This window comes from Amborella trichopoda, chromosome 7 (assembly GCF_054954075.1).
Source record: "Amborella trichopoda isolate Santa Cruz 75 chromosome 7, AtrichopodaSantaCruz75HAP2 v2.0, whole genome shotgun sequence".
Taxonomy (NCBI): Eukaryota; Viridiplantae; Streptophyta; class Magnoliopsida; order Amborellales; family Amborellaceae; genus Amborella; species Amborella trichopoda.
In genome coordinates, this window is record NC_142342.1 from 29,309,545 (window position 1) to 29,329,109 (window position 19,565).

Below are 19,565 nucleotides of genomic sequence, written 5' to 3' on the forward strand. Positions count from 1 at the left end.
CTTGTATTATAGTAATATGTGCATGTGTGCAACCTCGTAGATATGACTTGCTCATTTGGGGGAGGGGGGGGAGGAACCGTCCACACACTAGGTTCGTGGTTCCACCATTTCTGGGTCAGCTTTAATGGATCAATCACCCCTGCAATTGACTATAGTCTATGATTTCCATTGTGTTGGTTTGATAAGACGATCGTGGATCACGGATTCTAACATAGGTGGAGTGCTTCACATATCACTTATTCTTGACCTATTGGCACCAATCCACTTTTAGTTTTTATTTAGAAGTGATTTGGAATTTTTGGAATGTCAAAAATATTGCTTTTCAACTATTTTATGCTCCGATCATTTTTACATATTTTCACAATTTTTAAAATATAATAGCCATTAAAAAGCCTTGAAGGGCAGTTTTGAGAATTCTGCACACTTTGTAGGAGCATGTATTTGAGTAGAACTCAATGTGGGGGGGCCTAGGGCCTAGTCCCCCACATGTGAGGGGACCACATGGAGTGGGAAGTGTGCCTCGAAAGGGCTATAAGCCCCACAGTGGGGCGCCCCATAATCTCCACGTTTTTGGGAAATCTTCTTGGGGATCTTGTTGAGATAGAAAATTTTTTCTGTTTTGAAAATAATTTAAAATAGATTCTCCTCTTGACTTCTGATTTCTAAAATAATTGAAATTTATTTCAATGTGAGATAGAATCCAAATTTTATGAGATCATGGAAGTTCTAATCAGAGTTTAAATAGAAGTAGATGTAAATCAAGGACCTGAGGGATAATGGTTCTAGGATTCCTCATTGATCATGATAGGTGATCTAAAGAATGGATGACTCAGATTTAATTCTCTCTTCAACTCACAGATTACCTACAAGTGCTGTGGTCAAATTTGAGTCCTAAAGGAATAGGGCATAACCTATGCCATGAGGGCCTATAAAATGGCCACCATCAGTTTTCTAGCCTCTCTCTCTCCTTCACACCACTCTCCCTCTCTAGCCTCTTCCCTCTTGAGACAGGTGACACCCAACTTAGTAAAGTAGGGCCCATAAGAGGGCACATGCCACTTAGGGACCCAACTCCGAAGAGACCCGCCTACGCTTGAGCGATGCACCCAAACCTCTCTACTCGAACTATGAGCAAGAGAGAGATAAAATGATTGTAAGGCCTTCAAAGGCCAAGTGGGAGACGTTAGGGTTTGCAACCTTTAAAAGATTCAAGAGCAATATCAAATAAATGCTTTATAATTGATGCTCACACTCCAGTGGGAGTGTTGGTTGATTGGCCTTGAGGTTGGGCGGTGTATGGCCCAAGGTCCTATCAGAAACCCTTACCCCTAGGCATGGGCACCACCAACAAAGACTAAAGTATATCATCCCTTATTAAGGTCGAAGACATGCCCAAGAATGATGAGAAGAACCAGGAAGCCGCAGGGATTCTTGTGTGCGGTTGCGGGCCTATGAAGGCAAAGGCTAAAGTCTCAACAACCACCGCACAGCAATGACACATCAACCAACACTCCAATGAAGTGTTGGTTGATTGGCCTTGAGGTTAGGCAGTGTATGGCCCAAGGTCCTATCAGAAACCCTTACCCCTAGGCATAGGCACCACCGACAAAAGTTAAAGTAGGTCATCCCTTATTAAGGTCAAAGATATGCTCAAGGATGATGAGAAGAACCACGAAGCCGCACGGATTCTGTGTGCGGTTGCAAGCCTGTGAAGGCAAACGCTGAAGTCTCAACAACCAACGCACAACAAAGACACATCACAGTCGCATTCTAGGAAGCAGCCTATATAGTGAGAGAGATGAAAGGTGTGGCTATGTGGAACTCAAGGTATTAAATTCAAAAAATTTCTTTTACTTTATTCCAAATACCTGAATTCTACTTACATGTTCCACAATATATTGCTCGAAAATTAAAACAAGGGTGCAGTTTGTATAAAGCCTAGGCTCTAAACAATCAAATTAGAGCCTACCTTCAAATACTGTCAAGAAATATGGTTTCAATACTGGAAATCTTTTTGATAGCCTTAAAATATATTTCCATCTTTATTCATAAAGTTTAAAGCTTCAAAAATAGTGTCGATCGAGAGATCTATGAAAACTTGAAAATCTTGAAAATTGACAGTCCAAAAGTGCGTTACAAAATATACTATTTCCAAAACTTGAAATCCATTTTCTTCTCATGTCCATGCATCTTGATGTTGAGATGATGAATTTGAGGATATTTGGGCGTCAAAACAACCTATTCTAGTGAAATTTTTGAGGTAGGCTCGAATTTGATTGTTTAGAGCCTCGGCTCTATATAAACTTTTCCCTTAAAACAATGCCTTAAAAACAACCTATGATCTTTATTTTCACAGCCAAGAGAAATACAAATTATCCAAGAGCTTATTCTAACTTTTATTACAGTTCTTAGCACAAAATAAGTTCTTGAATATTTACAGAAAATAAAAACTAATACTGAAAATAAATAAAACCTAATGGAAAGACTTACAGGAAGATATCTCGAGTTACCCTACAAGAACTTAGTACACCCCACATCCGATTCCCTGATCAATAGCACATTTTGCTCCTTAAGGTGTTGATAAAAATTCTAAGATAGGGAAGCTTAATAGGAATACTACATTCTCTAGGGTTTTAGAGAGCTCAAAAATAAACTAGGATTTATAGAAACCCTAAGGGAACAAACTAGGCCCTAGGGTAGGCTTCTCTCTTCACTCTTTAAGAAAAATACAGAAAACATATTTTTAATTCCTTCTCTTCTTCTCCGTCAAAAATAAACTACTCAAAATAAAACAAGAGAGAGTACATGACACTCTAGGCTGGATAGAGGGTGGCATGATGGCCAAAAATAAGAGAGAGAGATGTGAGAGAAAAGGCGGAAAGAAAAGTGGCATGGTGAAGAAAACTCTTGGGCGTGAGAGGGAGAGACTTTTGGGATGTGAGAGAGAGAGAGAGGATCTTTGGGAGAGAGAAAAGATCTTGTGATGGTTTGAAACAGGTTCAAACTTGGTTTTTAAATAGAATGATACCTAGAAGAAATCTGCTTCCTAATTTGACTAGGATTCATTCTCCTAGTTTGAATAAGATTCCTTCTCATATTTCTTTATCTAATTTCCAGCTAAACATTTTAGGATAATTAGAAAATCTGTGGAGTGAGAGATTAATCAAAGTCATCCATTTAAAAAATCAGCCATCATGATTTTGGGTGGAAAGATTAGAAACCTTATCCTTTTACACTTTGACGCAATCCACCTCCTATTTAAAACATAAAGCCAATCAAATTTAAACTTTTATCTAAATCTCATATTTAAGTTTAAAATTAAACTTAAATCGATACTAGATCTAGATATGCCATAAATATAAGAACCCAAATCTCATTAGATTTTCCATGTTAGCTTAATTTAAAATTTAAACTGTATTATAAAAAGATTGGAATGGGGGGTGCCCCTCCTTTTTCCTAAAAAAATGGCGTGGAGCCCTTTTTGTTTATTAAAATATGGTGTGCCACCTTTTCTCTCTAACAAGGTGGCATGCCCCCCTTTTTAAATATTTTAAACAATACAAAATAATGTCAAAAAAATTGAGGCGTGCCCCCCTATTTCCACAAAACATGGCAAGGCACCCCCTTTTGTTTAAAAGGTGGTGTGGCCACTTATGTTTTACAAAAATAGGGTGTAGTCCCTTGGGTGCACAGGGTGCCACATGTGGAGTTGGATCCAAGGTCCCACATATGTTATTTCTTTAAGTTTTGGAACTTCAAGAATACCTTTTTATGAAAATTACATCAAAAATAATATTTTAAAATTCTGAAAATATTTAAAAATGAAAAAACATTTATAGTACCAAAATACAATATACTAGGAGTGGATTGGAACCAATAACTCAAAATAAGTAACAATAAGGGCACTCCACTCGCCTCAGAAACCATGATCCACTATTGTTTTCTTATCCAACCAAACAAAGTCCCATGACCGACAGTCTCTTTGAAGGGGTTCATAATTGGCTTGTCAAAGTTGGATAATAATAAACAATGGGATCCTGATCCTAAAAAGTGGATTTCAGTTTTCCGCTTTAAGAGCAAGTTTAGCACTCAGTGTTTTAAAAAGCAAACTGCCAGGCGCCTAGGCGTTCAGAAAGCCTCGACGCTTCACTCAGGGTTAAATGGCCAAATTAGGAGGGCTGTCGCTAGGCGCTCGCCTAGGCGCCAGGGAACCCGCCTAGGCGGGTGAGCAGCGCCCAGCCTTAGGAGGCTGCCCAGGGGTAGTAATGCCCCACATTGATGTAGTGGTACAAAGCCTAAGACCACTTTAATTGAGCCAAAAAAAACAATACAACTCAATGCTTTATTATAAAACTCTTGCTTATATAAAGCAAATACACAATTACAATTCTTTAAGGACTTAATATTGTCCCAAAGATGACTCTATGAGTGGTTTATTTAACTTAAAGGTATCTATCCAATTTGGGAAGCTTAAACACCTTTACAAACCTTTCATATGGTCCATAATTAATAATAAAATCAACCCGCAATAGTTTGCAAAAACAACTAGGAAGATCCGATCAAAATCGAGTAAGATAGAGCAAAACTTGTAGTATAGTCCACTGGACTACCAAAACGGGATTGCATGCAAAAGTGTGGATTCTAAATGATTTAAAGAGGTAATTAATCTCTGGAATTTAAAACTGAAGCATAATAAATGCACTAGCAAAATTCGTGTGGAGTAAATCAAGGGCAAACCATGCTCAATCAAAGCATCATCAAGGTATGAAGCCTATAATCAAATGGATGACTACCCTATAAAAGGCTATCATAAAGATCAAAATCACATGAAGCCAAGCTAAAAGGATTACAAAGCTGATGTAACTAAGAATTTACAGCAAGCTTTAAAGTGGACGATGCTGAAGAACAATAGGGAAAAACTCGATTGAGGTTTTACTTTGATGATTGCTTAACACGAACTTGCTCTCAAGTAGTGAAGGATCACCCCAAGGCTCCAAATATGATCAATGGAATACAATGGAACAAGTTCTACAATGGCTGGTGCGTGGAGCTCTTGGGAGCTCTTGCTTTCTCTCTCTCTCTCAAGGTTCCTTTTGCATGTGAAAATTCATTTTTCAAAAGTTAGAGTGATGTGGGACCATAAAATAGTATCCATATGAAGTATTTGAGTAGGGTTAGATCTCAACCCCTGATGCGCATCATAAATGGCACATAAGAGACTTATTACCCCTAGCCACTCATCCCCATCTACCACCAAGATGAAGGGATGAGATTTACCACCATTATCACCCACTAAAACCTTAAGTTAAAGCCACATTTACCTATTTGTCCTTAACCTCATACTTTTATTCCAAACATGTCGAAATATACTTACAAAAATGCCCTCAACATATCTTTAATTCAAGAGTGCAGAGAATGTTCAAGCGCAAGGGGAAAAATTGTAAATAGCGTCATTACATGGGAAAGGCAAAAAGGAGGGTTATGACATCACCAATGGGATCAACTCAACCCACACCCTTCATATGAACATTACACCATCACATCGTCACAACAATGAGGTGCATCCACATGAAATATTCACATACAATATTTCCTATGTGGATATTAATTTTAATAACAATTTTTATTTCAAAATTCCCATGGCTTCACAGAAGCCAAGTATGTCACATGTGCAACAATTACCCATGTGATTAAAATATAACTTTTAAGTTATAACCATAAAACATAAGGCTTTGGAAATCAAATTAAATAATTAAGTGCCAAAAGGGGATTCGCACCCAAACTAGAAAGCGGTTCAACGTGAGGGGCTCATGATGCCATGTGGCCACCCTATGGCCACTCGAGTGCCACTTAACATCCGCATGGATGTCCTTATTTGAAATTAACGTCAAACAATTTTGAAAAACACAATTTGTACTTTAAACAATCTAGAAAAATCCCCAAAATTCCCAAATGAGGACATAGATACAGAAGCCATGTGGCATCCGAGTGGCCATAGAGTGGCCACATGGCACCATGGGCCCCTCACGTTGGGTCCCCCTTCTATTTTGGACATGAATCCCCTTTTGACACTTAATTATTTAATTTGATTTCCAAACCTTATATTTTATGGTTATAACTTAAAGTTACATTTTAATCACATGAGTAATTGTCAACAAATGTGACATACTTGGTTTGTGTGAAGTCGAGGGAATTTTGAAGTAAAAATTGTCAATAAAATTAATAAAAATTGTTAATTAAATTAATATCCACATGGAAAATATTGCATGTGAATATTTCATGTGGATGCACCTCCTTGGTGTGACCCATGTGAAGGTGTGAAGTGCATGCGAAGGGTGTGTATTGAGTTGATCCCATTGGTGATGTCATAACCCTCATTTTTGCATTTCCCAAGCAATGACACCATTTACAATTTTGCCCCTTGCCCTTGAACATTCTCTGCACTCCTGAATTAAAGATATGTTAATGGCATTTTTGTAAGTACACTTCGACATGTTTGGAATTAAAGTATGGGGCTAAGGACAAGTAGATAAATGTGGCTTTGACCTAAGGTTTTAGTGGGTCATAATGGTGACAAATCTCATCCGTTCATATTGGTGGTGGATGGGGATGAGTGGCTAGGGATAATAAGCCTCTCATGTGCCACTGATAATGTGCATTAAGGGTTGATATTTAACCCTACTCAAATACTTCATATAAATACTATATTATGATCCAACATAACCCTAACTTTTGAAAAACGAATTTTCACATGCATAAGAAACCTAGAGAGAGAGAGAGCAAGAGCCCCCAAGAACTCCAAGCACCAACCATTGTAGAACTTGTTCTATTGCATTCCATTGATCATATATGGAGCCCTAGGGTGATGCTTCACTGCATGAGATCAAGTTCGTGTTAAGCAATCATCAAGGTAAACCTCCATCGAGTTTTTTCCTATTGTTCTTCATCTTCCACTTCAAAGCTTGCTGTAAATTCTTAGTTACATTGGCTTTGTAATCTTTTTACCTTGGCGTCATGTGATCTTTATGAAAGCCTTCTATAACATAGTCATCTATTTGACTATAGGCTTCATACCTTGATGATACTTTGATTAAGCATAGTTTGATGATACTTTGATTAAGCATAATTTACCCTTGATTTACTCCACATGAAATTTGCTTGTGCATTTCTTATACTTCAATTTCAAATTCAAGAGATCTATTACCTTTTTGAATTATTTAGAATCCACACTCTTGCATGCAATCCCGTTTTGGTGGTCTGGTGGACTATACCACATATTTTACCCTATCTTGCTGATTTTGATTGGATTCTCCTAGTTCTTTTTGCAAACTGTTGCGGGTTGATTTTATTATTGATTATGGACCATATGAAGGGTTTGTAAAGGTGTTTAAGCTTCCTAAATTGGACTTGACCACTCGTGCAGTCATCTTTGGGACGATATTAAGTCCTCAAATGGCCCTATCATGGGTCGGGCACAAGGGATCATGGGTCGGGCACAAGGGATTCAAACCATTGGCTTCCCAAATACTTTTGACACTGTAACACCTCATTTTTATTGTTATTATTCTCTGTTGGAACTATTGGAGCAGTTTGGTTTATGTAATTTGATTATGTCATGTTGTATGTCCATTGTATGTAACTAAGTCTTTCCGATTATGAGTTGGTGTGAGTGGCATGTAATTTGCCCCATAAAGCGACTATTTTAGAGTTTTTTCTGTGGTATGTAAAGTTTAAGATGCTTGTATCATTGTCTTAAAGAACTATAATTACGTATTTGCTTTGTATAAGCAAGAGTTTTGTAATAAAGCATTGAGTTGTATTGTTGTTTTTGGCTCAATTAAAACTTTCCTAGACTTTGTACCGCTACAGTTGAGAGCAGTTTTTGGTCTTCCTTTTTAATACTAAACAGGCAAATTCATGGGTTTTAGGTTCATTTTAAACCTATACCCCATTAGAGCCTGTTTTAAAAAAAGAAAAACCCCAAAAAACTAGTTATTTGGTGATTTCCATAGGATCGAAGGGTTTCTCAAAGTTACGAGAAATTGATCTACGCATCACCCATTGATATTAGATTTAATGGACTATCAAACTATGGACTTATAAAGTATGGAGGAGTGTGTGCTATCTGGACTTGTGTATTTTACATTTGAAGTGCCCGAAATCCCTAACTCTTGTGTGTTATACAGTCATACTTATATTGTTAGACTATAGATTTTTTTTTTTTTACTGGGTCGTCCAGGTTCTGGGTGCCCGCTTAGATGCTGAGCGGCGTGGAACCCCCCAGCCGCCTAGGCTAGCATTTTTTGAAACACTGCTAACAATTGTCACTAAAGTGTAAAAAGGGCTCTCTCAATGCACGTGTCCCTCTAAAGGGCTACTTCCTATACAGTAGTCATGTGTATGTGTTGAAGTTTGTTAAGGATTTGACCATTGCTCTCACAGGCCTACAACCGCACACAAGAGACCACACAGTTCTCCTGGGCTACAAAAATGATCTTTGAGCATCTCTCCGACCTCAACAAGGGATGACCCACTTCAAACCCTTCTTGGTTGCGCCCATAGTAATCAGAAACGCCTGGGAACCCGAATTGTTTTAGAAACCAGAATCGCGGATTCGCTGTCGGCTAGAAGATTCTTGTCTTAAGAATTATTGTCCGCACAATTGGAATCCCCAAGAACGAGATTCCTAGTTTTTGAGAATCGTATTTCAACCTAAATAGATCCAAGTTTCTTGCACATATGGAATCGAGATTCCATCCTCCTTGGAATCGAGATTCCCATCCCACTGAAATCGACACTCCAAGAGTCAAGATTCATTAATAAGCGGAATTGAGTTTTTGACATCAATGAAATCGAGTTTCTGACATATGCGAAACATAAATATGTTGCTATTTCGAATTGTAATTCTAACATATTAGGAATCAAGTTTCTAAAGTATATAGATCAGAGATCCATGCCAGTTTGAGATCGAGATTTATAATAATATGGACAATGAAATGCATTTGACGACCCCTACCAGGAATCGAGATTTCATTTTTATGGAGAAGGAAGCTACAACATCTTGAGCCTCATCGACCTTAGAACCTATATTGGATGCCTCTTATTAGGATTCCTAAATTTTAAAGTGATTGTGTTGACTATTGAACTTACGGTCATTATATACATAAGACAAGTATTTTTAAATTGTGATTTTGACTTCATTTTAACAAAGACAAAATAGGATTATGTCTACGTCATGGTTTTACTTTGAATTGTATATATTGTATTTACTAGTTATATTTTAAATTTAAAGTAAAGGCCATCCAGGGTAGCACAAGTAAAATAATAAAACACTGAACCACTAAAAGCATTCGAAGGAAGATTTCTACTCCAATTGACTTGGAATCAAGATTTAATCCTCGCTCTAATCCAGATTCGATATATTTGGAAACGTCTAGCCACAATTAATGGGTTCAAGTTTCTAAAGATGTGTTGGATCGAGATTCCGAAATTAAAGAATTGAGTTTCCTTGGTTTCGATAAATGGTTTCTAAAGACGTGTCGAATAGAGATTCCAAAATTAAGGAATCGAGTTTCTTTGGTTCCGAAAAATGGTTTTTAAAGATATGTCGAATCGAGATTCTGAAATTAAGGAATCGAGATTCTTTGGTTCTGAAAAATGGTTTTCGTGGAGATTCCTTAACGGAAACGTAGAAACGGGCTTTGGAACCAAAAACGTGAGGTCGATGGAGAGATTTCGGTAACTACGGTTGTGCCATATGCCTAGGGCCAAAGGTTTTAGACATGACCAGGGCCATAAACCGCCCAACCCTTGGTCGATCAACACATACACTCTTACTGAAGTGCATGTTCCACTATACGTCATTTTTACAAGCTCTCTAGTCCTTTAAAGGCCACAAAAAAACCTTACAAGGGAATGGTATACATGCATATAAAAGAGTCTCCCCCTTGCACTCTAGTGATATCTGCATGTGAGCAATCTTACGGATATGACTAGCTCTTAGGGAGGGAGGACGATGAAGAAGGGGGCGAGGGAGGATGGGGGGGCGAGGGGGGGGTGGGGGGTTGATGGGAGGCAACATGTAATCTACACGCTAGATTCGTGGTTCCACTATTTATTGGTCTTCTTTGATGGACTAATCATGAGCCTCTATAATTGACTATAAACATGGGCTCTGTTGAGTTGTTTTGAGAAGAAGGTCGTAGATCACGGATTCTAGCATAGGCAGAACGCTTGAGATGTCACTTACTCTGACCTATTGGAACCAATCTACCTCTAGTTTTGATTTCAATTTGACTTCAAATTTTGGAATGTCAAAAATAATATTTTACAACTTTTTTGTGCTCGACATTTTTAAATATTCAGAATTTCAAATTTTATTTTAGCCTTTAAAAAACCCTAAGGGGCAGTTTCAAGATTTATGCACTTTGTTGGGGCATGTATTTGAGTGACTCCATGTCAAGGGATCTAGGGCCTAGCCACCACACATGGGGGACCACATGTGATGGGGCATGGGGCCTAAAAGGGCCCCTGATATCCTAATTTTTGGGGAAATCTCCTGGGGGATCTCGTTGACAATTTGAAAATATTCTGTTTTGAAAATAATTTTGAAAATAGATCTTCCTCTTTGACCGTGGGTTTCTAAAATAATTGGGAAGTTATTTCCATATGAAATAGAGTTCAAAGTTTATAGGATGATAGAAGATCTAATCTGAGTTTGAATAGAAGTAGATATGGGTCAAGGATCTAAGGGCTAATGGTTCTAGGATTCCTAACTGATCATGATGGATGATCTAAGGAACGGATGACTCCGATTTAGTTCTCTCTTCAACTCACATACTACTTAGAAGTGCTATGGTCAAATTGAAATCAAATGGAAAATGGCATACCATGTTTGTTCATGCTCTCAGCCCCAGTTTCCTGAGAGCATAATACCATAGGTGCTTCCTAGATTTAGAGGACGCAAACAGGACCAAGGATCAGTGCACTGCTGGTAATTGGGTGCAGGTCGTGCACTATCTTCCCAGCTTCATTTTTCCTTCAGTTTTTTTTTTTTTTTCAACTTATTGTACTTGATTCCTAGCTGTATTAGGATTCTTATTTGTATAAAGATCCTACTTGTATTAAGATTCCCACTTGAATTTGGACTTATGTTTAAGTTAGGATTCCTGTTTGATTTAGAATTATAATTGAATTCAGTTCATGAATAAAGTTTTTTAAGGCAGTAAGAGTTAAGATCTGTAGTTTGTATTTAGGTTTTATTTTCTGCTTCCGTTGTACAATTTAGCATTGTAAGTATTACTACTTGGATGTCAATCAAAGAAAAAGAGAAATTTTTTGAATTTCCACTGAGAATTCTACATAGCCACTACTTATAGATAAAACATGAAAGTCCTAATAGCAAAGTAAATAAACTTATTGTCATTAACTAGTTAGATGAATGCAGTGATTTAACCCCTACATGCAATATAGAAATGGTAAAAAAATCACAAATACCCTTAGACAAAGATCATTATGCAGTTACACCACTACACATACTTATAGACACAGATCAACAATGCCAAGACTTCAAAAGAAAGCTTCAACCAATTGATGGAGCTAGATCAAAGATTTCAAGATTTGACAACCCAAAATGATGGCCAATCCATCCATTTAATGTACTTGTTATGCACCCCATTGTATTGCTAATTTCTTAGGACCAAGCTCAAGGCTAGGTGGTCCATAAGGAAAGTACCCATAACATAACATCTTGAGTTCCACTCCCACAAGAGTTCCTCTCCTACAGAGGCTAGGGGACCCCTTATCTGCTAAACTACCAAAGAAACAAAAATGGGCTTGACATCCGACAATCACTGGGTTTGGGTCGACTTAGCAACCCAGTGGGTTGATGATAAGTATTAAAGATATTATTTTCAGACTTTCGAGAATTATATTGTAAGAAAAAATATTTTTGTATCTTTCAACATCATCTGACTAAACCTGGTTTGGGGCATGCTCAAAATCGACTAGGTAATGGATGACAATGGGTCCAGCTAGAGAGTAACAAGTTAACCCGCTTGGTTTGCAAATTATAACAAGGATTTCTTCTGAATTTTCATATAAGAAGTTTATCAATTTCATAACAACAAAACTAGTTTCTATGCCTACTTACCCCAATCAACACATAACTCACATGCTCTGAAATAATCCACTTCAGTACATTCCAAGACTCTGTTGACACACTATTATTCATCTTGCAGGTTTTCCTATGTATGCCCTTGCGCATTTCCTACTTAGTTCAAACACAACTAATTCTTGTTAAAGGCTAAAAATCGAAAACTCTAACACCAATCCAATGACCCGTAACTTGGAAACTATGCTTCAGCATAAATAAAGCCTTACATGTGGCCAAAAAGGCAAAGCAATGCATGGTGGAAACACCTGTGGTTTGGAATTACTTTAAGAATTGGAATCGCAGATGGCCAAATGATTCCTACAATCGGAATCGTCGTCCATATAATGCATATCGCATGAAGCGTGATTCTCATCATTTGGAAATCGCACTCCAATCCAATAGTAATCAAGATTTCTACATGTTGGAATCGCAGTCCCACCAACTTGGAAGTTGAAATCAATATTAACTTCGGGAATCGCATACCAAACAACTTAGAAACAAGCCAGAAATTACCAAAAAAAGAGTTTTAAAAAATAAAACATTTAAGATTTTAGATTATTTATAAGCAAGAATTCCTTAGTATTGGTCTTCAATATTGAGTACACTTACTGAAGGTTGCCATATAATAAATGTCTTTGATAGGTCTCCCCCAATATCGAGTCAATGTATAGAGCGCCCAATATCGAGTCAATGTATAGACTACCCTTTATCACAATTCTGCACACATATTGGGAATAAGGTTGAGCAACCATAACTTAATATTTTTCAAAGGTGTGTCCATGTGGAACTCAAGGTATTAAATTAAAAAACATTTCTTTTACTTTCATTCCAAATATCTGAATTTTACTTATATAGGCCACAATATGTTGTTATAAATTAAAATGGTGCGCCCAAGATACAACCTAAGATCTTTATTTTTGCTGCCAAGAGAAATAGAAGCAATCCAGGAGATTTAAACTTACTTCCACCATACTTTTTAACGCAAAATAAGTTCCTGAAAATTTAAAGAAATATAGAAAATAATACTGAAAATTAATTAAAACTATTGGAAGATGCCTAAAGTTACTCTACCAAGACTTCGTACACCCCACACCCTATTCCATGACCAATAACGCACTTTTACTCCTTAAGGTGTTGCTGAAAATTCTGAGACAGGGAAGCATTGTAGGCAATACTTCTTTTTCTAGGGTTTTAGAGAGCACAAAAAATAAACTAGGGTTTCCACAAACCCTATAAGAACAAAATTAGAATCTATAAGTTGATCTCTCTCTAGGTTGAGCTTCTCTCTTCTTTTTTAAAAATACAGCAAAGCTTTACTTTAAAGTTCCTCCACTTCTTTCTAGTAATAAAGCTTCTTAAATAAACAAGAGAGAGAGAGAGTTGCAACTATCTGTGGAGCTTTTTTGTTTTAAAAAAACGGCTTGCCATCTTTTTGCTTAAAAGGTGGAGTGCCCCCTATGTGGTAAAAACAAGGGCGTGCCGTCATAGAGGTCATGTGGGCCCCACATGGGTGGTACACAATGTGGGGGTCGGATCCTTGGTCCCCACATCTGCTATGTAAAGTTCTGAAATTTCAGAAATACCCTTTTCTGAATAAAATACATCTGAAATAATTTTTAAAAAATATTTAAAAATCACAAACATTTCTAATATCAAATTAAAATATATTAGAAGTGAACTAATACCAATGAGTCAAAGTATGCGGCACTAAGGATACTCCATCTGCCCTAGAAACCATGATCCAATGTTGTTTTTTTATCCAATCCAACACCCATGACCCACAGTCTCAAAGCAGGGCCCCATGTTTGGCTTGTCAAAGTCGCATAAGAAATAGTGAGACCACGATCCTGGAATATGGATTTCAGTTTCCCCTGTTTAAAAGCAAGTATAACACTTCTCACCATAGTGGAAAGGAGGCTCTCTCTATGCACATGTACATGTGTCCCTCAATAGGGATGCTTCCCAGTAATGCGGTTGTCAAGTGTACATGCCATACAGAAGTTTGTTGAAGCTTTGACCCTTGCTCACACAGACCTACAACCGCAAACAAGAAACCACACAATTTTCTTGGCCTACAAACATGATCCATGGGCATTTCTCTGACCTCAACAACGGATTACCCACTGTAAATCCTTGTCGGTAGCGCCACATGCACAGGGCTAAAGGTTTTGGACATGACCAGGGCCATAAACCGCCCAACCCTTGGTCAGTTAACATGCACACTTCCACTGCAATGCATATTCCATTAAAAATATCATTTTTACAAGCTCTCTATGCCTATAAAGGCCACAAAACCCAACAATTTTCATAGAATTTTTAAATTGCATAAAGAAAAATAATTACTTTATTTATTAATCATATTTTTTAAAAATGATTTTGGCAATCATATATTATTAATAAATAAGTAATTGTTGTAATAAATATCTTTTTTAATAAATTTCAAAAAGTATATTATTTCTAAGTTTTGATAATTTGGCAATCATATATTATTAATAAATTTCAAATAACAAAAATTTCAAACAATGTTTAAAATTTCAAGCATTTCATAAAAATTTTGGCACTCATTTTGTTGTTGTAGATCTAGCTATTAAAAATCTGTAGTTGTTATTCTTACAAATTGGAAGCAAGGTCTCACATTTGTTCAATCACAGTCTTTTGCACCTACGAATCACAAAATTCGATGGGGTGGAACTAGATTCCAAAGAAAATGGAACTAGATTCAAACAATATAGAATCGTCATTCCTAACTTCCAGGAATTGTAATCTGTGGCAATTCCTTCACAGAAAGGCAAAATCGCAATTCCATACCAGAATCACTACTTAAAGTGGACGATTCCTCTAACTATAGGCAAAACATGACCTCCCAGCAAGTAAGAAATAGTTGCATTTCAACTTTTAACACCTTCACGAACTTCCTCCTTGCATTTATTTGAATCAGATCTCAACCTATGCCTTGAGAGAGCGACCTACTATGTTGATAGTCAACATGTTTCATACCAGGACGAAACCCGAACATAATGAAGCCCATACTGTTGAGTGTTAATCAAAGGTGTCTTAGGAAAGCCTACTTTTAGCCCGTCATTTAGCATCCAAAGAAATGAAGTTATTGTTATAGTTCTCTAGCCAAGACAAATCTTATGTTTATTCTGCCAATCACATGCTCTATTTCCTTTCCATTCATCACGGCGCATAAACCTCGCAAAATCCAAAATTGTCAAAAAATCTTGGAAATTTCATAGATATCTCCATATGTAATATCAACCAGAAGAGAAGGAAAAAGGTGTAAATCTTATATAATGTTTTATTCCCCCAAAATTTGAATTTTTAACCAAACACAAGCCACAAAATCTTCAAGGTAGTAACACAGGTTCTTCCAATCAATCTTCAACACATAGTGGTGGAGAATCAGAAACAACAAAAGCAATGGAAGATTACAGGATACTAATTCAATTTCTAATTCATGCAGCAAAGAAAATCTCCAAGAACAAACTCACAAACAAGAAAGAAAAAATAAAAAGTCTACAACAGATTAGAAGCCTAAGCAATATCTAAATGAACCTGGGATTACTTGAGAAGAAATCCAAAACAGACCTGATCTAACTTCTTTTGGTCGTTTATTTTGTTTTTCAATTGCTCCAACTCACTCTTTGCACCTTGAGAAATTTTGCGTTCTTCATCTAGTTGTTCGATCAACTCTGATATTTTTTGCTCATACATCTGTGTGGTGTCTGCAAGTACCTTCTGGTAGGTAGAAACTTCAAGCTCAAGTTGCTACAAAAAGATTAGGAACATGAGCAGAGCTAAGGAAACAGTATCAAAACAAGACGAGGATGAGCACTAAGAAATTAGAATCATGATTCCAAGTGAAAAAAGAAGAAAAATTGCCAAAACTGAAAACAAAAACTACTATGCATCCTTCATTTGAAGGCAAAAGAGATATTGACTAAACAACATTCCTGCTACTTGAAAATTGTGTAGCAATAGAGACTTCAAGAACACTTGGAAGTTAAAATGTACATAACAAAAATGAGACAGCAGCAATTGAGAAAGACATAATTAGTACTCGTTAGCTGCCTTCTTATATCAGGAAGACATTACCAAAAGAAATCATTATTCCAAGATAAATAAAAAAAGAAGTTCTATAACAAGTGTAAATTGTTCCTTCTTTAATAGTTTTGGAAAGATCAACTATGATAAACTAATTGCTACTTAATTTGAAGAAATCAAATGAAAATAAATGATTGGAAAAACGAAATGCCTTAAACAGGAGAGTGCAAAAGTTTCTACTTAAAATGAATCAGATTCTGGATAAGTGCACCAACATACTAGATCTCAATTGCTATCAACCAAGTGGTGTATGCTGAATTTCCAATTTGATGGTGAGAGCAGCAAACGAAAGAGACCATATATTACGTAGTTCCAAACATAAACAAATAAATGATGTCTTCGAAGGAAAAAATAAGCAACACTCAACGAATCAACACTATGACAATTAAGCATATAGAGTGAAAAACAATCAACTCTATCAGTGCAGAGAACAAGACATAATTCAGAGTGTGAGGAAGAAAATCTAACCATGCTTTTCTCATCTTTTTCTATCATCTTTCTTTGAATAGCATCAAATTCCTCATCGAGGAACTTCTTTTCAGCATGCTTGCTTTTAAAATTCTTCTCTAACTTCAGCAGGGAATCTTTATGTGATTTAGATAAGGTAGCAAGTTCAATTGAATGTTGTCGAGTTATATGCTGTAGTGCCAAATGTACAGACTCATAGTTCAGGAAAAAGAGTTGCAAAATAGTATGACCATATTTAATCAAATGATTTCTCAATAGAGTAAAATCCTCATTATATCAAGTAAAAGTGAGTAGGCCATTTAGCCGGGATGAGTGTTATTTCCTGCATAAGTAATATGGCTTTCAATAGGCATCAATTTTACTAATCTCATCTATGAGTTATTCTTAGCATCTAGAATAAAAATTGATATTAAAAGACCACGGTGAACACAACAGTCTTGGGAACTCAATAATTTTTTGTAGACTAAAAAATTTGTTTGGTCAGTGGGGAAAAAGTTAACCATGAAGCATCCCAAAATTTATGGTAGATGACATTAACATCATTAAATCAGACAAAAAAAAAGTCACCTATGAGAACGATAAATACACAGTATATTAACTTTTCATAATCACAGCACAAGTGATGTAACTACAAAGGAAAATAAGAACAGCACTTTGAATTGTAAGATCTCTTAAATTAAACCTGAGAAAATGGACAAAGTTCTAAACATGACCAAGTGGCAAATCTCTACAATTTTATGTGCGACGACGAGGATTAAAATCCATTACGATACATGCATTTTAACTTTATTTCTAGTTGAGGGCAATAATGTGGCTAGCCCTCTTAATACAACACAAATACCCTCACTGAGTCAATGGAATTCAAATATTTTGGTCCTCCGGTCTTCACTATACTCAAAATCCTACAAATTTTAAACTATGTTCACAAATAGCATCACTATTTAGTCCGCTTCACTTCACTTCACTATCTAATTCAGGAACTTAAAATCATGAAAAGAAAACTGAAGCACAAACCAAGTGAATACGGTCTACAGAGTAGAACTCAGACAATGAAAACAAGAATCATGAGCATGTATAATGCAAACCACGTGGTGGTGAGAAGGTGCAAAAAATGTTCAAGAAAAAACCAAAAACAAAATGCATTCAGAATCTGTAAGCATTTTCTTGAAACCATTCTACATAAGAAAGAACAAATAAATTAAAGAGCGAAAATTATATCAACATATAGTCCAATAAAGTTCAGAAGTACCACACTGTCATCTAATCGACATCGTAAATCTGAAACTTCTTCTTCTACGTTATTCTTCCGTTCTTTTTCAAGATTCAATTCAGCCATCAGATTTCTGATTTGCATTTCATAATCATGTCTTTCATTAGAAACCGACTGCAAATAACAATAACAACTAATAAGTATCTTTTACCAAAAGTTATAGAGTAAAATTTGAAGCAAAATCTGCAACTAAGAAAACAGAAAATATGCATAATGGATATCAAAGACAAAGAAGCCGAAAGGGTCTTAAACTAAAAGTATTAACCTAGAGAAGCACTTAGACATATACCGATATACTTAACAAAGTCTCACTGTTTATAAAAAAAAAACTAGGTTAAGAACCTTGGAACTAGCATGTCCTAAATAAGAACTTAACAATCAAAATAAACCAAAAAAAAATATCAATGCAGACAAATAGGAAGCAAAAAAAAACTAAATATATCATATGTATTTGCACCATCCATATCTCTAGAAATAAGTGGTAAAAATAAGTTGAATAAGACATGAAATTGAAAGGAGTGGCTATGTGGAACACAAGGTAGTAAATTCAAAAACATTCTTTTTGTTTTATTCAATACACCTGAATTCCACTTACATGGGCCACTAAACACTGCAAAAAATCAAAACTAAAACCCTAAATACAGCCTAGGATCTGTACTTTTACTGTCAAAGCAAATAAAAACCATCCAGGAGCAATAACCAATCTTCCACTACAGTTTTGAGTGCAAAATATGTTCCTGAAAATTCAAAAGAAATATAAAATTTGACTTACAAATAACTAAATCAACTGGAAAGACTTACTAGATGTCGCCTGAGTTACTCACACAGGTCTTGATACACCCCGCATCCGATTCCCAGACCGATGGCACACTTTTTGTCCCTTCTGATCTTGCTGGAATTTCAGAGATGGAAAGCTTTCATAGACAATAGCTCTTACTCTAGGGTTTTGGAGAGCATGGAAACCTAACTAGGATTTGTAGGAACAAATTAGGGCTAGGCTTGAAGGCATAGAATCCTCCTACAGCTGGGGTGTGCTCCTTTTTCTTCTCCAAACAGCAAAACCCTAATTAGGGTTTCAATGTGCCACCCTTGTCATATCAAATTTTGGGAAGCATGACCCGTTTTGGAAGGGAGAAGAGAGAAAAATAATTTTTTTAATAAACGAGAGAGAGAGAGATTTGGTGTATGGAAGAGAGAAATATGTGGGTTTAAATAGAAAGAATTCCTTCGTCTATTTGGATTAGAATTACTGCACTAGGTCTTGCCTATCCAATAACACAACTTGACCAATAGGAACTTAAGAAATCTGTCAAGTGAGAGAACAAATCTACGTCATCCATCCTACAAATCAGCTATCATAATTTTAGGAGGATTATTAAGAATCTTAACTCCTTATAATTTAACCCAAGTCCAACCTCTATTTAACTTAGAATTATAACCAATCCAAAACATCCTAATAGCATCCCAAAATCTGTAAGAAGTTAAAATAATTAGAGTTTGGTCAAATCAAACTCCTAATTAAACAAACTTTTAAAAACATAACTCTCACTTGAATAGGAATCAAAT

The 19,565-nt window shown here is 36.3% G+C and overlaps 1 protein-coding gene across 10 annotated transcripts in view; it reads right to left on the reverse strand.

Annotated features, from left to right (window-relative positions):
* Window positions 1-19,565, reverse strand: part of LOC18432871 (kinesin-like protein KIN-UA) — an 83,153-nt gene that overhangs the window by 40,114 nt on the left and 23,474 nt on the right. For 6 of the 10 annotated variants that reach the window (XM_020666361.2, XM_088872764.1, XM_088872765.1 and 3 more), the window contains 3 exons: window positions 17,979-18,113; window positions 16,730-16,900; window positions 15,746-15,925 (listed from right to left, as the gene is read on the reverse strand). In XM_020666361.2, the coding sequence (XP_020522020.2) occupies window positions 15,746-15,925; window positions 16,730-16,900; window positions 17,979-18,113 (486 nt within the window). The remainder of the gene's footprint in view (window positions 1-15,745; window positions 15,926-16,729; window positions 16,901-17,978; window positions 18,114-19,565) is intronic. The other 4 variants (XM_020666362.2, XM_088872768.1, XM_088872767.1 and 1 more) reach the window with 1 other exon arrangement.